Source organism: Pelodiscus sinensis, chromosome 3, assembly GCF_052426305.1.
Source record: "Pelodiscus sinensis isolate ZL-2025 chromosome 3, ASM5242630v1, whole genome shotgun sequence".
Classification (NCBI taxonomy): domain Eukaryota; kingdom Metazoa; phylum Chordata; order Testudines; family Trionychidae; genus Pelodiscus; species Pelodiscus sinensis.
This window is the reverse complement of record NC_143054.1, coordinates 173,375,622-173,396,974: the sequence shown is the minus strand read 5'-3', so window position 1 is coordinate 173,396,974 and position 21,353 is coordinate 173,375,622. Positions and strand designations below refer to the sequence as shown.

General features: G+C 42.5%; 1 protein-coding gene across 2 annotated transcripts in view; it reads left to right on the top strand.

Annotated features, from left to right (window-relative positions):
• Positions 1–21,353, top strand: part of UBR2 (ubiquitin protein ligase E3 component n-recognin 2) — a 119,310-nt gene that overhangs the window by 1,917 nt on the left and 96,040 nt on the right. For both annotated transcript variants that reach the window (XM_006122091.5, XM_006122090.5), the window contains exons 2-7: positions 4,941–5,200; positions 9,958–10,036; positions 10,335–10,448; positions 15,331–15,461; positions 17,303–17,441; positions 18,582–18,644. In XM_006122091.5, the coding sequence (XP_006122153.3) occupies positions 4,941–5,200; positions 9,958–10,036; positions 10,335–10,448; positions 15,331–15,461; positions 17,303–17,441; positions 18,582–18,644 (786 nt within the window). The remainder of the gene's footprint in view (positions 1–4,940; positions 5,201–9,957; positions 10,037–10,334; positions 10,449–15,330; positions 15,462–17,302; positions 17,442–18,581; positions 18,645–21,353) is intronic.

The window sequence follows — 21,353 nt, the reverse complement described above, 5'->3', positions numbered from 1 at the left end:
TTCCTGTTACTCATTTTGTCAGTCATTTTTTTTGTGACTGTTCAGGGAAAAAGCTCATTTGATTGTGCTCTGGAATATAGTACTTTTTCCTCGTACAGGTTGAACCTCTCTAGTCTGGCATCCTTGGGACCTGACCAGTGCTGAACCAGAGAATTTGCTGAACCACACAGGAGGTCAATATTATCTATCAGCATCACAAATACTCCCACTGCTTACTGGGCTCTTAGAAGACATTTAAGGGTAAATTAGAGCTAAATAATAGCACAGAACACTGAGAGCCAGGACTGGTAGCTGTAAATAAACATTATGGTATCGTGGGACTCTTGGCCACACCCATGATAACTGCACATCTGGCTAACTAAAATCGTGCCAGACCACAGATGTTGCTGGACCAAAGAGTGCCAGCCTAGAGTGGTTTAGCCTGTAATAGTCCATACTACTTAGCTTCTGATTCCTATTTCGGCAGGCCAGGACTTGTGAATCGAATGTTTAAAAACCCCAGTGAAGTCATGTGGATTCTTTAGACACAGGTTGTAGCTGTGGTGGGTTCGGGGGGGACAGAGAGGACAATAGGCTTGTGGCACTGAAGCCTAACATTTTAATGTGTACTTATTAGGGATGTTACATGCATTTAATCAACTAATTGACTAGTTAATAGAATTTCCATCCATTAGTCAATAAGGGGGGAAACTGCAGAGCTGCAGTGGGGCTAGCTCCCAACTCCAGGAGCTAACCCCACTGCGGCTCTGCCTCTTAAATGTATTAAGAGCTGCCTGACTCTTAATAAATTTAAAAGGCTGAAGCACAGAGGATGGGACAAAGCGTGAGCCGGGACAGCTAATTCCTAGTTCATGCCCGGTCTCCCGCTACACCTCTGCCTCCCCTTCCGGATCACACATTTTGCTAGACTAGAGAGCCCCAGCCATAGAGGTTGTCAGTGGCTTTGAGCTCAGCCGGTAGGGTCAGTGGCCTGCAGGCGGGGAGCCCTGTTAGCCAAGAGCAGAGCTGCACTGGAAGGGACAAGGAGCCTCCACTTCCCCGCCCCCAGCTGGACCCGAGCGGCAGCTGGTAGTGGAGCCTCACCACCAGCCGAGGGCAATGTGCTTGCTGGGCTGGTGTCCAGGAGGGAGCCCCAGAGAGTCCCATGCCTGACTTCTCTTGGTCCAGCAAACTCTCTCCTTCAGGACCACTCAGGTCCCTAGGGTGCCAGACCAGAGAGGTCAAACCTGTGTTTGTCAGCAAATTAAGCCAGTAATTTCATACATGTATTTAAAAAGGGGATCCTCACTAAGATTATATAAATCACAGAATTTTATTTAAAAAATTAAATTCTATACTCTTGGCTAAAATGTAATCTACATCAGGACAAACTAAAAATAGAATTTGTGGTTATTAAAACATTTAGAAGATATCACTGACTTTCAAGGATAAATTAGCAGGTTATGTGGGATTCCTATAGAGAATCTTTCTACCAATGTCAGAATAACCACAGTTATTGTGAAGGATAGGCTGGGTACCTGGGAGATGAGATTTTGTTCTGAGTACTTGTCTGTGCTTGTAAAACTGAACTGTTTTTTCCAGATAGAAGGTAGTTATATGCTATAGAGTTGAGATGAAACGAGATTAAAGCACTTGGTTAAGGGAGGGGAAAAAAAACCAATAGAACTTGTGTAGTACAGAAAATTGCCTGGGAAATATTCAGCTTCCTGGAGAAACACAACAGGAGGTGCAAGGTCAATTTTACTGTACAACTAATAAAGTAGTTGTAGATCTTCACGAGTGAGGAAAACTAGTTGTTGTGGGTTTTTTTTGTTTTTTTTTTTCAAAAATGTTTTGCAAAGCAAGACTTACAAGAACAGGAAAGTCAAATTTTTGGAGAGAAAGGATCATGTAGTTTCTTTGATCTATTCTAAGAATGGTTGGTTTAACTAGAGGAAAGAAACTCTGAGATTTTTGGTTGCTGATTTTTCTTAGTAGTCTTTCAGCTAAGGCCAGTTTGGAAAAATTCCGGAGCTCTGAACACCAAAGGTGGCTTAGTGCTTAGAAGATGGAGCATGTTTTTGAGAGGCTAGAGTATACTTCTACCATCAAGACTTGTCAGAAATAGTCTAGCACTGAAATTAGCTGTTGCTAAACTGTTGAAATATGAAGCTTTCTGCCGTGATTCCATTTTAGATGTACATCGTTTTCAAAAAAGGCATCATGTGAGTGCCATAAATAGAAAAATTGTGAAAGTATAAATAAGGGGGTCAAATCTACTCTCTTTCACAAATATTGTGTCTCTCAAGAGCCTATATTAGAGTAGAAGACAACAAATTATTCCAGTGAAATCAAGCTATAGTAGCCAGTATCTTAAACTAGTTATTTCTGTATAATTCTGACTTTTCATGCATTCTTGGATTAATTCTGATTGAATTAACCATTTTTCTCAATCTGAAGTTGGTAGTAGTTAGGGATGTGAACAACTAGTCAACTATCCGATAAGCAAATGCTTATCGGATAGTTGAAATGCTAGTTGTTCCCCCCGCCCCCGCTGCCTCCGTCAGAAAGAGGCAGCAAGGGGTGGGGGGAAAGGAGGGAGTGCTTCAGGCAGCAGTGCTGCGTGGAGCCTGGGGCCAGACCCTGAACTCCACACGGCGCTGCTGCTTTGAAATGCCGTCTGCAGTTGGGGAGTCCCCAGCTGGCCCTGGCTGCAGGCAGCTTTTCAAAGCGACAGCACCGTGTGGAGCCCGGAGTCAGTGGGAGAGTCTCCAGCTGACCCCAGGCTCCACGCAGTGTTGCTGCTTTGAAAAGCTGCATGGAATGTATGCTGCCTAAGGAGCTGGCAGCAGCTGCTAAACCAGCCCAGACAAATTTGGCAGTGGGGGAAGGGAAGGCAGCAGGGGATGAATTTAGGGGCCAGTGGCAGGAGACCTCCCCTGGTCCAGCAAATGCTGTTGTTTGGGGTCAGTCTGGTACCAATAGTGTTGGACTAGATAGATCTAACCTGTACTTAAATGTTTGGAAGGTTTATCCACAGTGCAGTACTGGATCGGTGCATACTTGTAGTATGTGTATATGCCCATTGTTGATTATATTCTGAATTAATAATTATCCTTAGTAATACATCAGTTAAAAATAGCCAATGGTAAAGTCTTCAGTTATTTGGTTGAAATAAAATAATTAAATGAGAGGGATAAACTTTTATATTAGACATACTTTCATAATATCTATATGCCATCTCACCTTTTATACCTTGAGTAATTGAGGTGTGGGATTGAGTCTACAAGAAAGATACAGCAAAAAAAAAAAAAAAATCAGTTTGACATTCTTTGAAGGTCTCTCTTCAATTGTAAACTTTTAATAACTGAAATATAACAATTCCATTTTCTGACAGGTCTCCCGTTAACACAAGTTTTACTGTATATTGTTTATCTGGCACGCTCGGAAATTAGGGCATTCCTGTTATCTAAAAATTCCGGTTATCTGAGGGTCCCATCAACCTAGGAAAAACCAATAGACAATAATAATAAAATTCAGGTTTTTAATATTGGTAGTTTTAATATTGGTATTTTGAGTTAAAGATTATTAATACTTCTTAAATAAAAAATTGTTAAGCCAGTCATGGTAAACCAAGCCAGACCTATGCACCTGAAGATGAGACAGTATTGTAGCTGGGGGCAATGCTGGTTAACAGAGTGCCAGATAACAAAGATTTTACTATGTCCTGAATTTTTATAAAAAGGATTCTCTAAACAAACAATGTATAAGGCATTTTCATCTCCTTGATTGATGTTTGAAGGTCCTTTCAGAAAGGAAAAATAAACTGTACATTATGATAGAGATTTTTGAGAGTTAGAGGCTTTATTCGCTTTTGTACTAGGGATGTAATAGTGTAGTTGACTCAGGGCCACATTAAGGGGGAGGCTAGCCGGGCAGCTGCCTGGAGCGCCAACCTATGGGAGGCATCTGATGGCAGCTGTAAGGGGCACTATGTGCCTGGCTGCGCAGAGCCCTTTGAGCTTCATTCAGGTGCCACGTGCCTGGGGCTGGGGGCTACGAGGCACCCCTTAGAGCTGCCATCAGGCTCCGCGTGCCCGCTGCCTGGTGCACAGGAATGGCTCGAGCCGGCCCTGAGTTGACTATAAGATTAACCGATAAGAGGGTGTTTATCAGTTAACGGTATTGACTATACACAACACTCCCCCAGTGCCCTGCAAATATATATATTTTTTATCAGGCTGTCTGACAGTTTGTCTCAGTCCCAACTCGTGCCAGGACTTAACATCAAACCTGTGCTGGCTCTTCATGCTTGTACTGCAGAGCTGCAGTGGGGATTGATGTCAGGTCCTGGCATTAATAGCCAGTTCATGGGCAGACTAGCTCAGTCCCAGCTCATGCTGGGAGCAGCATCAACCCCTGCACTGGCTCTTAGTGCTTATAGTGCAGAGCCTCAGCAGGGGTTCATGTCGGGTCACAACATGAGCTAGGACTGGGCTAGCTTCCCTTAATGCCAGCTGGCTCTTAATACAAGGACCCGGCATCAGTCCCTGCTGTGGCTCTAGTATTTGTAGTGCAAAGCCATGGCAGAGATAATTGCTAGACCTCGCAGGAGTGGTAGCAGTTGGTAACCCTTATCGAATAATTGTGTAGCTGACAAAATTTTTGTCGACTATACAATTAATGAATTACACACTTAACATCCCTATTTTGTACTTTTGAAAATCCCCATGTGCTGTCAAATTCACAAAATATTCAAATTATGGGGAAAATACTTTACCAATGTTTATTTGTAGTAATTTACCTTTTCTTTTAATGGTAGTAGTTGCAAAATGTTAATTTGATTTGTAACGTTTGCAATGTCTCTTTAGCTTTTAGGTTGAAAAGAAAGGCGCTAGAACAGCTACGGTGGTGTTGATTTTATTTGAGAGTAATTTTGTTTGCTTTCTTTTTAATTAAAGAAATGGCTACAAGCAACTGATCTTCCTAAAGAAGTATACCTTCATCTGGCCTACTATGTACCCAAAATTTACTGCAAGGGTCCTAATCCTGCCCCACAAAGAGAAGACATGCTAGCACAACATGTGTTGCTGGGACCAATGGAATGGTATCTATGTGGTGAAGACCCCACATTTGGCTTTCCAAAACTTGAGCAAGGAAACAAACCTTCCCATCTCTGTGGTCGGGTATTTAAAGTAGGAGAACCTACATATTCTTGCAGGTAATTAATTCTACAAGTCTCCTAAATTATTAATTCTCAATTTTGTTGGAGAAAACATTTTCAGTAGGACAAAAGGCTAACTGTCCACATGTATTTTCAGCATACTTGAAATGTTGTGGCTGTTCTCTGGTTTATTGTTGGTAACATACTAAAGACTTGGTCAGTAGGTGAAAAAAATAATTGCAAAATCAGTATACTTAAACAGACTAGTCTTTGAAATGTCAGTATTGGTTATTAAAAAGATGCTTCAAAAGGGAATGAACGGAATGAACAGAACAGCAACCATCAAATGATTGGTCTCCAGGTGCCCAGCTGCAGCATCTAGCACTCAAGAGGCCTAGGGGCACCCAGAAAGCATGGGTTTGTGTTCCTGACTATTGTGGCTAATATCCACTTACGTAATTCTTTTTTGAACCAGTCACTGTTCTGGCCTCCACAATGTCCCTGGCAATGTGTTCCACAGGTTGATTGTGAGGTATGAAGAATTACTTTCTTCTGTTGGTTTTTAAACCTGTTAATTTCATGGATGACCCCTGGTTCTAGTGTTATGTGAAGGGGTTAATTCTGCTTATTCACTGTCTCTACTGCAGCCATGATTTTAATTACCTCTATCACATTTACCCCCCTTTATCATTCTTTGCTGACACTCCCAATCTTTTTAATTTCTCCTCATATGGAAGCTGTTCCATTCCCCTTTGTTGCCCTTTTCCAATTTTAGTATCTTTTTTTGATGTGGGATGACCAAAACTGCATGCAGAATTCAAGATGAGAGCATGATATTTTACTAAAATATTTACTATATTAGTTTCCCTTTCTTAATGGTCCCTAACATTGTTAGCTTTTCGAGTGCCGCTGTATATTGAGGAAATCTTTCAGAGAGTTCTACATAGTGACTCTTAAGATGGCTTTCTGAGTGGTAACAGCTAATTTAGACCTCATGGTTTCTGTATACAGGCAGTCCCCGAGTTACGCGGATCCGACTTAGTCGGATCCACACTTACAAACGGGGCTTTCTCGCCCCGGAGCTCGCAGGCAGCGGGACCGCCCAGAGCGCAGTGGTCCCGCCACCTCGACCTCCGGGGCGAGAAAAGCTGCTCCGGGTGCCCCTGGTCTGCTGGGGACTGTCTCCAGCAGACCAGGGACACGGGGAGCAAAGCCGGGGAGGCAGAGGGGTCCCGTGCCTCTGAGGCTTTGCTCTGGCAAAGCCTCAGAGGTGCAGGACTTCGCCGTTGCTGTGGCTTTGCTCCCCGTGTCCCTGGTCTGCTGGGGGTGGGTGGGGGGGAGCGCAGCTAGTGGTCCCTCCCCCCAGCAGATCAGGGAGACGTGGAGCAAAGCCCCGGGCCTGTGGTAGAGCAGGTGGGTCGCTGCCAGTTGGTCCCGCAGCACCGCTCCTTGGCGCTACTGGACCAACCCGGCAGCACCCCAGCTGCTCTGCCCCAGGAGTCCTGATTCAGCTGCTGCTGATCAGTTTCAGCAGCGGCTGAATCAGGACACCTGGGGCAGAGCAGCTGGGGTGCTGCTGGGTTGGTCCAGTAGCGCCGAGGAGCGGCGGCGCTACTGGACCAACCCAGCAGCACCCCAGGTGCTCTGCCCCAGGCGTCCCCAAGTCAGCCGCTGCTGAAACTGACCAGTGGCTGACTACAGGAAGCCCCTGCCCCGGGCTTCCTGGAATCAGCCGCTGATCAGTTTCAGCAGCAGCTGACTTGGGGATGCCTGGGGTTCTTAAGTTGAATCTGTATGTAAGTCAGAACTGGCGGTCAGTTTCAGCAGCGGCTGAATCTGGACGCCAGTTCCGACTTACATACAGATTCAACTTAAGAACAAACCTACAGTCCCTATCTTGTACGTAACCCGGGGACTGCCTGTAGTTGGGATTGTTTTCCAATGTGCATCACTTTTCCTTTACAAACAGGAACACTTCTTGTTTTGTAAAGTGCTGATAACTCTTCTTGTAACTTAAATAATACACTTTTTTCCCCAAAATTTAAGCAATTAGTTTTGGTTGTATCATGCCCTTTTCTCATTCTGTGTTTTTGGGGATCTCCCTTTTTATCTTTTGTAGCTGTCCTCCTTTGTATCTCGGTTCCTATTTTGTTGAAGTACTGGAAAATGCTGTGGGAGAATGTGGGCTATTAATTTTTTTCCAGTATCAGAAATTCAATACTTCGCTTCATTGGCTGAAGTGCTGAGGAAGGGTGGAAATGAGATGCCTGCCAGAAGATTTTCTTCTGTCTCATCATCACAGCAAACAAGTGAATGAGGCAGGGTCAGAAGTTGAATTTTGTGAATATCAGATTTTTTTTTTCCAGTTTGCTGGCAGCTCATGGCGGCGGCGGCGGGGGGGAACCTGAGTCAACCCAAGTCAACCCAAAAATTGACTTGTTTTCAATTTCATCTAATTTTAATTTTGGGCAAAAACTTAATTTTGGGTCAAATGAAACATTTGCTTCACATGAAATAAAATGTTTTGAGTGAAAAAATTACACTTTTTTTCAATGAAAGCAAATGATATTTTGGGCTAGATGAACAAAAAACTGAGGTAGTGACCACTTTTTATCCAATAGCCCAGGATCAGGAACTTGAATCCACGTCTCCAATATCCCAGGTGGGTGACCTAATGATCAGACTATTGGCTATTAAGGGATGTGTCTCTGAGTCTCCCCTGTTTAAGCTTGGAGTGGGGACTGGAACCTGAATGAGTCTGCTCTTCCTGTTCCACACCCATCCCTTGTTAGTGTCATTCTCCCTTTTTGGATGAATAGATTTTTTTTTTTTCATACAAAGTGGAACAGTTTCAACAGGAGATCTTGGAGTTATTGTGGATAGTTCTCTGAAAACATCCACTCAGTGTACAGCGACAGGCAAAAAAGCAAATAGAATATTAGGAATAATTAAAAAAGGGATAGAGAATAAAACAGAGAATTATCTTATTGCCACTATATAAAACCATGGTACACCAAGATCTTGAATACTGTGTACAGATGGTTGCCTCAACTCAAAAAACATATATTGGCATTGGAAAAGGTTCAGAAAAGGGCAACAAAGATGATTAGGGGTTTGGAACAGGTCCCATATGAAGAGAGATTTAAAAAAAAAACTTGGATTTTTCAACTTAGAAAATGAGACTAAGGGAGGATATGATAGAGGTTTATGAAATCATGACTGTTGTGAAAAAAGTGAATAGGGAAAAGTTATTTATTCCCACAATATAAGAACTAGGGGTCACCAAATGACATAAATAGGCAGCAGGTTTAAAACAAACAAAAGGAAGTATTTCTTCACGCGGCATATAGTCAACCTGTGGAACTCCTTGCCAGAGGATGTTGTAAAGACTAGGACTTTAACAGGGTTCAAAAAAAGCTAGCTAGATTCATGCGGGTTAGATCCATCAATGGCTCTTAGTCAGAATGAGTAGGAATAGTGTTCCTAGCCTCTGTTTGTCTGGAAATGGATGGCAGGAGAGGGATTACATGATGATTACCTGTTGTGTTCCCTCCCTCTGGGGCATCTGGTATTAGCCACTGTCGGCAGACAGGATACTGGGCTAGATATACCTTTGGTCTGACCTGCTGTGGCTCTTCTTATGTTCTTTTGAGATATAGAGACATAGGGAAAACTGAGTGAGGAGTTGAAGCTGGATCTCTTGTATTCCAGGTGAGCAACCTAGCCACTGGACTGTTGGGTGGAAGGATTGTAATGGCAGCACCACCATTTCAGTCACCTTAATTTTGTGAATAGCTCTTAAATACTTTTGTGATCAAGCCTAAACAAAATCAGTTCTAATTCCTAATCACTAGGCTATAGAATCATTCTGACTTTTTCTGGCCCAGAAGAGCTAATACATTAGCTAAACACAAAACTTCCCATGGTTGAGCAGATGAAAACTTCCCTGTGCGAATTAGGCAGGTGAAGGATTAACCGATTAATTGGTAAACCTCACCCTTAACAAGTGAGGATTACTGATTAAGAATAACTTGTGGGGCTGGAACAGTTCCCCACTTGCAGTGGTCAGGAGGGCTGATCCAATGCGTAGCAACTGCCTGTGGCAGGCCAGGCGCCGCACAGGCAGGAGCTGCTCCGATTGGGATGCTGGAGTAGCATCTGTCTCTGGCAAGTTGGGGCACCCTGCAGGCAGGGACTGTTCTGGCCCAGCTGACACAGCCCCTGCCTGGCAGCTGATGGGGGGGAGGCATTCCAGCACAGCGGTATGGAGCATACGGTTAGTACTGAAAAAGTGTTTGCCTTTTCTTAAGTAGTTCTTGATCTTCTGGTTATGAAAATCTTGTTCTTGGATCTGATTAGAAGACTTTAAAGGCTAAATTTAGAATAAAAAAGTTGGTTTCTAATATTTTTGCATGTAACTTTTCATACTGATTATTCAAGACTATGTCTAGCACTTTCATCCTATATCCTGAGAAAACTTGCTTAGTTATATAATGTTCATCATTTCCTATTCCTTAAAAAGAGGTTTGAATCTGGTAACATGGCTAGATTACCAGCTCCTGTACTTGTATACGTTTCCTTCAGTAGATGAACATGCCCAAAATGATTTTCCAGGCCTACTGCCTAGATGGTTCTTCATAGCCACTTCTGCTATAGGAATAGAAATTCCTCTCATTGTCACATTCCTGAATAACAGGCCATTTTGTAAGAAGGCTCACATTCATGTAGTTTGAAAAAAAGCTGCAGTGAGATTCATAGTTAAAAATTAAAAGAATATAATTTTTTTATATTTAATTTTTCCTCTCTATTTACAGAGACTGTGCAGTTGACCCAACTTGTGTGTTATGTATGGAGTGCTTTTTGGGAAGTATTCATAGAGAACATCGATACAGGGTTAGTAATCTTATAAGCAAACAGTTTATCTACATCATTCATCTGTTTAAAATAAATACAATTATCATATTGTTAAAATAGCTCTAGAGCACAGGAGTTGAGAGGTTGCATATAGCATATAATGTATTTATAGAACATAGAAATTACAAGCATGGTCCGAGATTGACATGATTTTACCATATTTATTTGACTAGCATACATGAACATTTCTAACAGCAGAAGGGTTAATGCATTGGTGTTTTCAGTATACCTAGATTTTGTATATGCATAAAGTTTTGTGTGTTTTAAACATCTTCAGATGACAACATCAGGTGGAGGAGGTTTCTGTGATTGTGGTGATACGGAAGCATGGAAAGAAGGTCCATATTGTCAAAAGCATGAACTTAACACAGCAGACACCACAGAAGAGGAGGTAATAAATAACATGTATTTTGCTGTATATTTAAAAAATGTGTGTCTGTCTGTCTGTTCAAGAACTCCTCTAAACTGTAAGAGCTAGGACTACCAAATTTGTTATGCAGCTTCTTACTGACACTTTAATCAAGGTCAGGGTTTCCTTTTGCCAGGATAATGGGATGTGCATGCAATTACAACGGGAAGGTTCTGTCAGGAGAGAGTTATTCTGCAGCATGACCCCAGGGGGATAGCCAGGATCCAGAAATAGGGACTGGGATAGGTATAATAGGTATATTGAGCCAGCAGGGGGCGGGGGTAGAGACAGAGAAAGGGACAGTGATCTACTATATATTTCAGTGAGCTTCTCTTTTTGGCTTTGTCTACACTACAAACTTTTTGCAGAAGACGCAATGCAAATGAAGCACTCATTAGCATTTTCTCACTCTTCATTTGCATAATCTTCCGATCCTTTGTGCTCAAGAGGATTTTGTGCAAAAACAAGCAGTATAGACATGTCTGTTCTGTGCAAAAACCCCTTTGAATTTCCCATGCTTCATTTGTATAATGGCAGCTGTGCGTTCTTTCAAAAACGGGTATTACGAAAGTGAAACTGCTGTCTAGAATCCTCAAAAAATGAGGTTTACAGGATGTTTCGAAAAAGGGTGTTTTTTTCCAAAAGAACTGCGTCTAGACGGTGGTTTCACTTTTGAAATACGTGTTTTTGAAAATGCACGGCCACCGTTATGTAAATGAAGCATGGGAAATTCAAATTGCTTCATTTGCAATTTTGATCTGTCTAATTTACATTCCTCTTTCAAAAGAGGGATGTAGTTTAGACATGCCCTGAAAGGGGCAGAGGTGTAGTACAAGTGGTGGAACTGTAGAGGGAGTGGAGGTAACTGGGAATGGGAGTCGGTGGTAGCGGAGGTAATGGGGAATGGAAATTGGTGGTGGTGGAAGAGATGAGGTGGGGCAGGGATCTGTGGCACATTGCTGCCCGGTGGGTCCTGGAGCCCTGGTATGGTGCGCACAGCTGCCCAGCGGATCCCAGCACCATGGCTGCGATGACTACCCAGCGGGGCAGCAGGAGGTGAGAGGCCAGTGGGCCAGGTTGGGGCGGGGGGGCCAGCAGCAAGGAGTCCAGAAATTACCTCCCCTGGTCTGGCAAAATCCCTCATCTGAGACGAGTAAGGTCTGCAAGGTGCTGGACCAGGGAGGTTCCAACATGTATCATGAACTTTTGTGGGCAAAACAAAAGCTCACGATACTATCTATATTTTTTTTCTTGTCTCTAAGGTGCCCCAGGACTATTCGTTGTTTTTAAAGTTATAGACTAACACGGCTACCCCTCTGAGTGGAAAAAAAGTCTATCACTCATGAAAAGTTTTCTGCTATAGTACCCTCTTACTCTCCTGGAATGTACTATTTATGTCAAATGAATTTCTCAAAACAGCAGTAATATGATGCCCATCAGCCCTGCGTAATACTAATGAATCAATCAACTGGAGCTTTTTGACGTTAAACTAATTCATGGGAACATTGACTTGGTGTACATTTAGATTATTTTAATTCTTCTAATGGGAAGAATAACTTTTTTTTTTTTTTTTAAAGGAGAAAGCACAGTAGTCAGGAAAATAAGAGGAAAATGGTTACTGGAAAGTCACTGTATCTGTATTAAGCGTTAATTTTAGTAGATTATATATTTTGGCTCCTGAAAATAACATCCCAATATCATGCATTATTTGCTTACTTAAATACATATTTTAAGCTTAACTTCAGGCTGTGGATTTCATGGTTCCTGATTTTTGTATGTATGTCTGTGTGTATATTAAAAAGCAAGTATTTTAAACCAAAAATACATCACTCAGTTCTGATGACTAAAGGATAGATTCTTCCACATTCCTTATATCTGGCAGAGAAAGCATGGCAGAGTGTGGTCCTGTATATGTGAAGACTATTATTCAGGTTAACACAGATTGGATCTCCGTGGTCTGGCATCCTTGGGACCAAACCAGTCCCGGACAAGCGATCTTGCTGAATAAGGGGAGGTTAATTCCGGTATCCATCTGGCTCCTCTGCCAGCCAATTTGGCGCTTATCCTGGCCATAGGCCTGGCTTCTGGTCTCCCTTCCTGCGCCCCCATCTGTGCTGCGCTCCTCTGCCAGCTCTAGGCTCCTTTCCCTGGGGTTCACTGATCCAGCAATATCCATGGTCCTGCTAGAGATTCAACCTGTACTGTACTATAAATGACCGCTATGCAAGGGAAGCAACTTTTTTGCTGGTCTTTATCAGTCACATACAGGCGGTCCCCGAGTTACGCGGATCCGACTTATGTCGGATCCACACTTACAAACGGGGCTTTCTCGCCCCGGAGCTCGCAGGCAGCGGGACTGCCCAGAGCGCAGCGGTCCCGCCACCTCGACCTCCGGGGCGAGAAAAGCTGCTCCGGGTGCCCCTGGTCTGCTGGGGACCGTCTCCAGCAGATCAGGGACCCCCGGAGCAAAGCCGGGGAGGCGGAGGGGGTCCCGCGCCTCTGAGACTTTGCTGTGGCAAAGGCTCAGAGGCGCGGGACTCCGCCGCCGCTGCCGCTTTGCTCCCGATGCCTCTGGTCTCCTGGGGACCGTCTCCAGCAGACTAGGGACACCCGGAGCAAAGCCGGGAAGGCGGAGGGGTTGCGCCTCTGAGGCTTTGCCAGAGCAAAGCCTCAGAGGCGCGGCATCCCGCTGCCGCTGTGGCTTTGCTCCCCGTGTCCCTGGTCTGCTGGGGGAGGAGAGGTGCAGCTAGTGGCCCCCCCCACCGCCAGCAGACCAGGGAGACGTGGAGCAAAGCCCCGGGCCTGTGGTAGAGCAGGTGGGGTGCTGCCGGCTGGTCCTGCAGCACCGCTCCTTGGCGCTACTGGACCAACCCGGCAGCACCGCAGCTGCTCTGCCCCACGTGTCCCCAAGTCAGCCGCTGCTGAAACTGACCAGTGGCTGACTACAGGAAGCCCCTGCCCCGGGCTTCCTGGAATCAGCCGCTGATCAGTTTCAGCAGCAGCTGACTTGGGGATGCCTGGGGTTCTTAAGTTGAATCTGTATGTAAGTCAGAACTGGCATCCAGATTCAGCCGCTGTTGAAACTGATCAGTTTCAGCAGCGGCTGAATCTGGACCCCAGTTCCGACTTACATACAGATTCAACTTAAGAACAAACCTACAGTCCCTATCTTGTACGTAACCCGGGGACTGCCTGTAGTTGATTTCTGTTTAATTTTCAAGAAAATCTGAACAATCCTGATGATACAATTCCAATTACAGATTCTAAAATAAATGTGTATCATTTATGTGCATTGTACTGAGTTACATTGCTTACATGGTTACGTTGGCATGTTTGATACAGAGAAGCAGATACGTGATGAATAAGGAGTCAGTCTTCAGTAACAGGATATGTTAAAGTTATGTTCTCACTAGGGATGTTGTTAATCATGTATTTGTGTAAATATGTAACGTTTATACATTTACACGCAGGAGGGAAGGAGGGAGCTGGTGCTTGTGATGAGCCGGCTTAAATGTTGCAAGCTCCCCGCAAACACTGACTCTCGCCTGCTCCCCCTGACCTCTGATTGAGAGGCAGTAGCGCAGCAGGCAAGTCGGCTCCTGGGTAGCCAGTGTGTAGAGGGAGCCGGCCTGAAAGCTGGCTTATCGTATGTAACAGCTCCTGCCTAGTACCTCCCCCCCGTGTTGCTGTATCTCTATCAGAGGCAGCTGCGTGGGGGTGCAGGCAGCTTCCCCTGAGCACCAGCTCCTGCCTGCTACCCCCATGCTGTTTCCTCTGTGGGAGGCAGTGGGGGGAGAAGGGCAGGTGGCACTCTGGAAGCCTGCACATTTGAAGAGATGGCTTAAAAGCTGATAGAGAGGCAGCAGTAAGAAGAGGACTCAAGCATTGGCTCCCACAGAGCCTCCTGCCTGCACTGCTGTCTCTGATACAAGGGAGGGATCAGGTGGGAGCTGTACATCTGGAAATCTGGGTTTCAAGTCCGCTCTTGCCGAGCTGTCCCTCCTTACCCCTGGGCGCGCTGCTGCCTCCCACAGAGGGAGCAGTGCAGTGGGGATGGGGACAGGTAGGAGCTGGTGCTCACAGGGAGGTGGTTTAAAAGCTGTTCCCTGCAAACACTGCAGCAGTGCGGGGGGGGAGGGGAGGGAAAACAGGAGCTGGTGCTGGCAGGGAGCTGGCTTAAAAGCTTCCCTCTCCCTGCATGTAAACATGTAACTGCTGGAAAATTCAGTGGTTACACATTTACATCAACACATTTTAACATCCCTGTTAAGAATCCAAGTTCTGTAGTCATATAGTTCTGAAAGGATTTCAATTAAATAAATAAGCTGAAATTTGATTGTTACACAATCTAATCACTTGGTTCTATTTCTGGACAAAAAACAGAACCAATATCTGCTCATTTTAGTTGCCAGTCTGCTCAGACTATAGCACAAGGCAATGATATTGCATTGCTGTTGGCTCAGTGAATCAACAGTATATTCTTTTGCGTTTTATTCTGCTCTCCTCTTAAGTTACAAAGATACAGTATCAGTTTAAAATAAATAAAGCAGGGACATGAAAACTGAAACAGTTCTGGGTGCAGAGAGTCATTCTCAGTTTCCTTTTCCACCCTTCTTCCCCCATTGTCATCTAATTGCTTACTGGAGGTGATATATAAATTTGGACCATTTCTGTTTTTTTCACATGCATTTGGGGTGAATTCAGTACAGATTTCCCACCAGACTATAATCATTTCAGTGAGTCATTACAATAAAACTGGCGATCTGAGCCCAAACTCTAACAGTTCTTGTTATTGTTCTTTTTCTTTGTTTAATTTTCCTATAATTTTTTTTACTATCTCACTGTAATCAATTTCACTTTTCAGGATCCTCTGGTGCGTTTGTCGGAAGATATGATAGCAAGATCTTATAACATTTTTGCTATCATGTTTCAGTACGCAGTAGATATATTAACATGGGAAAAAGAAAATGAATTGCCACCTGGTTTAGAGACCATGTAAGTATATTCTTTGCCTGAGGTTTTCAAGACTTGAAGGTGCTTAATGTATAAAACCTAAATGCTCACTTTAGTCTACATCAATGACAGTCAGACTGTGGCTCTTTGCAGCACATGGTATTAAAATGCTGTGTGATTTGAATTGTTAAATCAGTTCGGATGTTTTTACTATGTTATTAGCAAATTAACATCATAACTTGCACTAAGTTATGAACTTCTTTGCTGTAAAATGTATGTATATGTGTGTATATATATACATATGTATACACATGCTAAATCTTTCCCCTGTCATAGTGTTTAAATATAAATGAAAGTCACAGTACTGTGACTCTCTTGTGTAATGCTGATCACTAATTTGGCTCCTGAACCATTGAGGTCTGTCTTCATGTTGTCTTCCTTGAACTTGAGTAGGAAGATGATGTAGACTGGTATATTTCAAAACACTTCAACATGGGGCTCATACAGTGGATCATCTCTCTTTCCTTTCAGTCCTTCTGACCAAGCAGCTCAATTCAAATTCCTGCCGTTTGTTGGTCCATGAATTTCAACTTGGGAACTCACTGCTATAGATTGAAATTAATAGCACCGGGACTAAAACATATTTATTTAAAATTTAATTCCACTACATTGGTATCGTCTAATTCTGGTTTGTGGAAGAATAGAGTTTATGGTAGTGGCAGATACCGAATTACATATAACAGTGATTTGATTTTTTTGATGACAGTAATAGAGAACTGATCTGATGGCTTTATTGGTTTAGTGTCTGAAGTGATAAACATAGATTTGCAAAACTTTCTAGATTCTAGTTGATTGGTGGAGAGAGACCATTACGGAGATCTAGAAAAGAAAGGGGTAGAAATATAATGCCAAAGGTATAGGAGAATATTGCTAATCTAGAATATAAAAAGTGCACAGAAGTAAAATCAAGAATTGTCAGACTAATTTAATACAGGCAGTCCCCGGGTTACGGCAATCCGACTTGAGTCGGACCCCCTACTTACGAACGGGGGGGGGGAGCAGCGCAGCTAGTGCGGGGTGCCTCCCCCACTGTCGCCGCCGCGGGGGGCGCTTCCCCCCCAGCAGACCAGGGAGACGCGGAGCGGCTTTTCTTGCCGCGGAGGACGCGGGTGGTGGGACCGTGGCACGTCTCGGTGGTCCCGCCGCCTGCGTCCTCCGTGGCGAGAAAAGCCACTCCGCGTCTCCCTGGTCTGATGGGGGGGGGGGGGGTGCAGCTAATGCGCCCCCCCCCCCCCCAGCAGACCAGGCTTTTCTTGCCGACGCCTGGGGTAGAGCAGCTGGGGGGCTGCCGGGTTGGTCCCACAGCACCGAGGTGCGGCGCTACTGGACAAACCCGGCAGCGCCCCAGCTGCTCTGTCCCAGGCGTCCAGATTCAGCCGCTGTTGAAACTGATCAGCGGCTGATTCCAGGAAGCCTGGCGCAGAGCAGCTCTGCCTCGGGCTTCCTGTAGTCAGCCGCTGGTCAGTTTCAGCAGCGGCTGAATCGGGGACACCTGGGGGACCCGACTTACGTAAAAATTCAACTTAGGGACTGTAGGTATGTTCTTATCTTGTACGTAACCAGGGGACTGCCTGTACTCTACATCTTTATTCACTAACAACTTAATCCTTCAGGGTGTTGAGCAGTCCTCTGAGGTGCAGAATGCCTTTGATTCTCTTTGGCTTCAGAGGGAGTTGAAGGCACTCAGCAGCTTCTGGATAAAGCTCTGTTGATGTACGTCATTAGTGCTAGGATAAACCCAAATGTAGATATCTGATTTGTTGAAAATTATTAAAATTAGAAACTAAGCACTTAATTATATAAATGCACTCTTTATTTTATAGCGAGAAGAGTGACACTTACTACTGCATGCTTTTTAATGATGAAGTCCATACATATGAACAAGTTATATATACTCTCCAAAAAGCTGTCAACTGTACTCAGAAAGAGGCCATTGGCTTTGCAACAACAGTAGACAGAGATGTAAGTAACTTCCTTACTGGAACTTTAAGATTATGGTGAATTATATATGACTACGCTTAATGCTTTTTTTCTTTAAGTGATTGTGAGCCTTCCCAGTATTCTTTCTCCCTTCTGGCCTGTGGTAAATAAAAGGCTTTCAGGAGGAAATAGAAAAGGGATAGCTGTTTCACAACTAGAGCTGGAGAGAGCAGGGAGTTTAGCGCATAGTTGAGCTTACTATAAGGAACCCACTGATCTTCTCAGGATCATCCTCCTTGCTCTGCACCTCCTACAACTGACTAAGTATTTTGTTTGAGGATGTAATTTTTGTTCTTCCAGGTTAAGTTTGTGCCACCTTAGGTATAGTCTCATTTCTACATCAACCATTGACCATCTTCTTTAGGGTAGGCACTTCGTCTAAGTCCTTCCTTCAAGCTGTTCTCTTTTGTTTAAGGGAAGTAAGAGTTTGGGGGCCTCAAAATATCTAAAGTTGGATGTGACTTTTTTCAGTTATTCTCCCTGTTCCATATAATATTTTTGTAATATACAAGTACTAATCGATGGTAATTTGAGATGCTCCCCTGGTTAGGCTCCAGAAATGCCAGACTTTCCCCCCATATTATAGGTTCATACTTCCAGGATTTGTGTTTAATTTCTTTTTAACTGAACTTTGCTGCATCTCTGAACACATTTAAGAAAAGCTGAGAGACTGGCATTCGAATTGATGTTTTAAAAGGAAACCAGTTCATCTGTACTATAAACTTGTAAACCGTTTTTGTAATATCATGAATACATGAACTGTGCACACTTTTAATTGGCTTATTTAATACTAAAGAAAGAACCACTGTTAGAGGATCTCCAGAATATTCAGATAAAGCCAGCGCTGTAGTTGCTATTATACTATTCAGGTGAACTTATAGGACCTAGCAAGCTATATAATGTACCTTCTTTTAAAGGTATTAAAAACAAGACATTTTATATAATAAATTCTCAGATACTTAGGATTATATAGAGAGCACTTTCTCTAGAAAGTAACTGCAAATAAGGTAAACGTAAGTGCTGACTTATTACTTATTGTTTTCATTTATATTATTCAAAGTTTAAGATTATCCTTGTACTTCAGCAAGTTGTTTACTGTCTTGTTTTTTTATAAATTTAAAGGGACGCAGATCAGTCCGATACGGAGACTTCCAGTATTGTGACCAAGCAAAATCAGTAATAGTGGTGAGTGATCTTACATAATTAATCCATTCTTCTCAGTACAGCACAGTTTTGAAATACTGTGTGTATTATTTTGATATTTTCTGTGCAAAATATTAATATTTATTAATAACTTTGTTGGAGTTTGAGGATGGCGATACAATGTCTATTTATACTCTCTCACTTTTTTTGGTGCCCTAATTCTAATACCATGGCACTTCCGGAAATAAGAATCTCGGCGTAGAGAAGTTTTGACCACTAATATTTCCATCTCTGTAATCCTCAGTACTCAATCAGAAGTTGAAATATTTTTATTTTACTCTTAAAGATCAGAAAATCAAATGGAAATATTTATATTTGCAATTTCTCCTTTTCCTTGATGGTTTTCCACTTCAGGAGTTTCTTACTGTTAGGTGCACTTCCATAAAAAGAGAATTTTTATTTATTTCATCTACTTTTAATTAGTTATGGGTTGAAATACTAATATTCTACAATGACATTCAACTAGCTATTGTCAGGGAGGATGCTTTCTGGTTGGGAATAAGCTTCAGAAGCAGATATTCAAAAGCAGCAAAGAACTGTGGGTTTTTTAATGCAAGTGTTGTGAATATCTTTTACATCTGTGCTTGTCCTTTTTTAAGCTTTAGAAACAGAATTGCATAATGATTACCTATAAGGCATGAATGATTCTGTAAAAATGCATTTACCCTGCGCTGTAGGTAGAAATAAGATACGCAATTTGACCTATGCAAATTGCATATCTTATTTCGATCTTATTTCAAAATAGCTTATTTCATAACTTCAAAATAACCCACTATTCTGAAATGTTCCTTACTTCGGCTGTGTCCAGACTCAGGGGTTTTTTCGGGAAAAGTAGCCTTTTTCCGAAAAAACTTCCCCTGTGTCCAGACTCAAGCCGCGTTCTTTCGAAATTAAATCGAAAGAACGCGGCTTTTCTTTCGATGGCGGTAAACCTCATTTCACGAGGAAGAACGCCTTCTTTCGAAAGTTCCTCTTTCGAAAGAAGGCGTTCTTCAATGTAAATAGGGCTTCTTCGAAAGAGAGCATCCAGACTCACTGGATGCTTTCTTTCGAAAAAGCAAGCCGCTTTTTCGAAAGTTCAACGTGCAGTCTAGATGCTCTCTTTCGAAAGAGGCTCTTTCGAAAGAGGCTTGCAGTCTAGACATAGCCTTCTTGTGGAATGAGGCTTACAGGCACATCAAAATAGCGAGCCCATTACATTTCGAAATAACAGGCTTGCTGTTGAGATGCGGGATAGCTATTTGGGGATACTCCAGTATCCTGAAATAGTGTTGCAGTGTAGAGGTAGCCTATGTGTAAATTGTAGCCTCCACCTTGTTTAACATCTAGAAAAATTAGAAGTTTAAACTAAGCTGAATACAGGCATGCAAATTCTACTTTAGAGTAATGTTAAATATTTTTCTGAGGAACAGAGGAAAAAAATTCAAATTCTAAGATTAAGCATGTGACACAAATGTCTTTTTGAAGTTGATTAAAGGAACTGAGGAAATAATTTTCATGCTCCCATGTTGGAGCAGATTTCTTACTGTGGGAAGAAATGCTTTCCAGTAAAGTCATGGGGAATTCTGTTTACAGTGACGTATACCATGTATTTTTAGTTCTGAAACTACATATCAGATCATACAACAAAAGTAACTTATGAATAGTTTTTTAAGCTATCCCTAGAACCTTGCATTTTATCAGATAATATCCCAAGTCAAGGAACTGAATTTGTTGTGTGTTACTGTAGTAGAAAATTGTTACTTTATCTGTGAAAGTATAAGTCACTGTGAAATAATTGTTAAAACTGAAAATGTCCTTAAGCTGTAAAGATGAAAGTTGAATAATGTAAGGAAAATAAGCAAATTTATTCACAGGGATGAGTTTGCCATTAGCTTTTCAAGTGAATTATCTGTGTGAAAAAAATTATTTTATGTATAGTATTAGACTGTTTGGTTTCCATTAATATTTTATGTACTGAAGAATATTGGGGGAGAATAAAATTTTTGTGCATCTATAAAGATGCTTTCATGATGCATGCTTGTTTAGGTTCCAGAAACATATATAATGACTTTTTAAATTTTGGCATTTTAGTGAAGGGACACGATTGACTTGAAAAGTGCATTTCCATGTATTATCTTTACCTTTTGTTAATTCGAGTAACCACATAGATAAATATCACAATAAGAAATCAAAGGGGAAATGCATTTCTTTAATTTCAGTGTGTTTACTTTGTGGATGATTTGTTTTCTTGGTAGTCAGCTGCTGCATCACTCTTAATACATTGCTCTGGAGGGAGCTAACTTTGATACTTTATTCCTGATGTATTTCAATTGGGTACTTATAAATAATAGGAAGGTGATAAATGTGTGTCCAGGAAGAAAGAAAAACTGGTGGTAGGGAGAGCGTGTTTGGTGTAGTCTTTTGGCAGGTCAAAAACACCTTTAAAACATCTCCTTTTTTTTAATTTAATTTTAAATTTTAATAGCAAAAAATCAGGATATATTGGGCAGGGGAAGGGAACACACTATGGATATCAGTAAAGGCAATTCAGAAAACTGGAATTATGCTGGATTTTTTTTCAGATGAAAATTTAAGAATAAAATTGACAGTTTATCTTATTAATGTACTATTTGAACTACTAAACTATGATCGATAGCTTATTACAGGTTAGACCTCTCTGGTCCAGCACCCTCAGGACCTGACCAATCC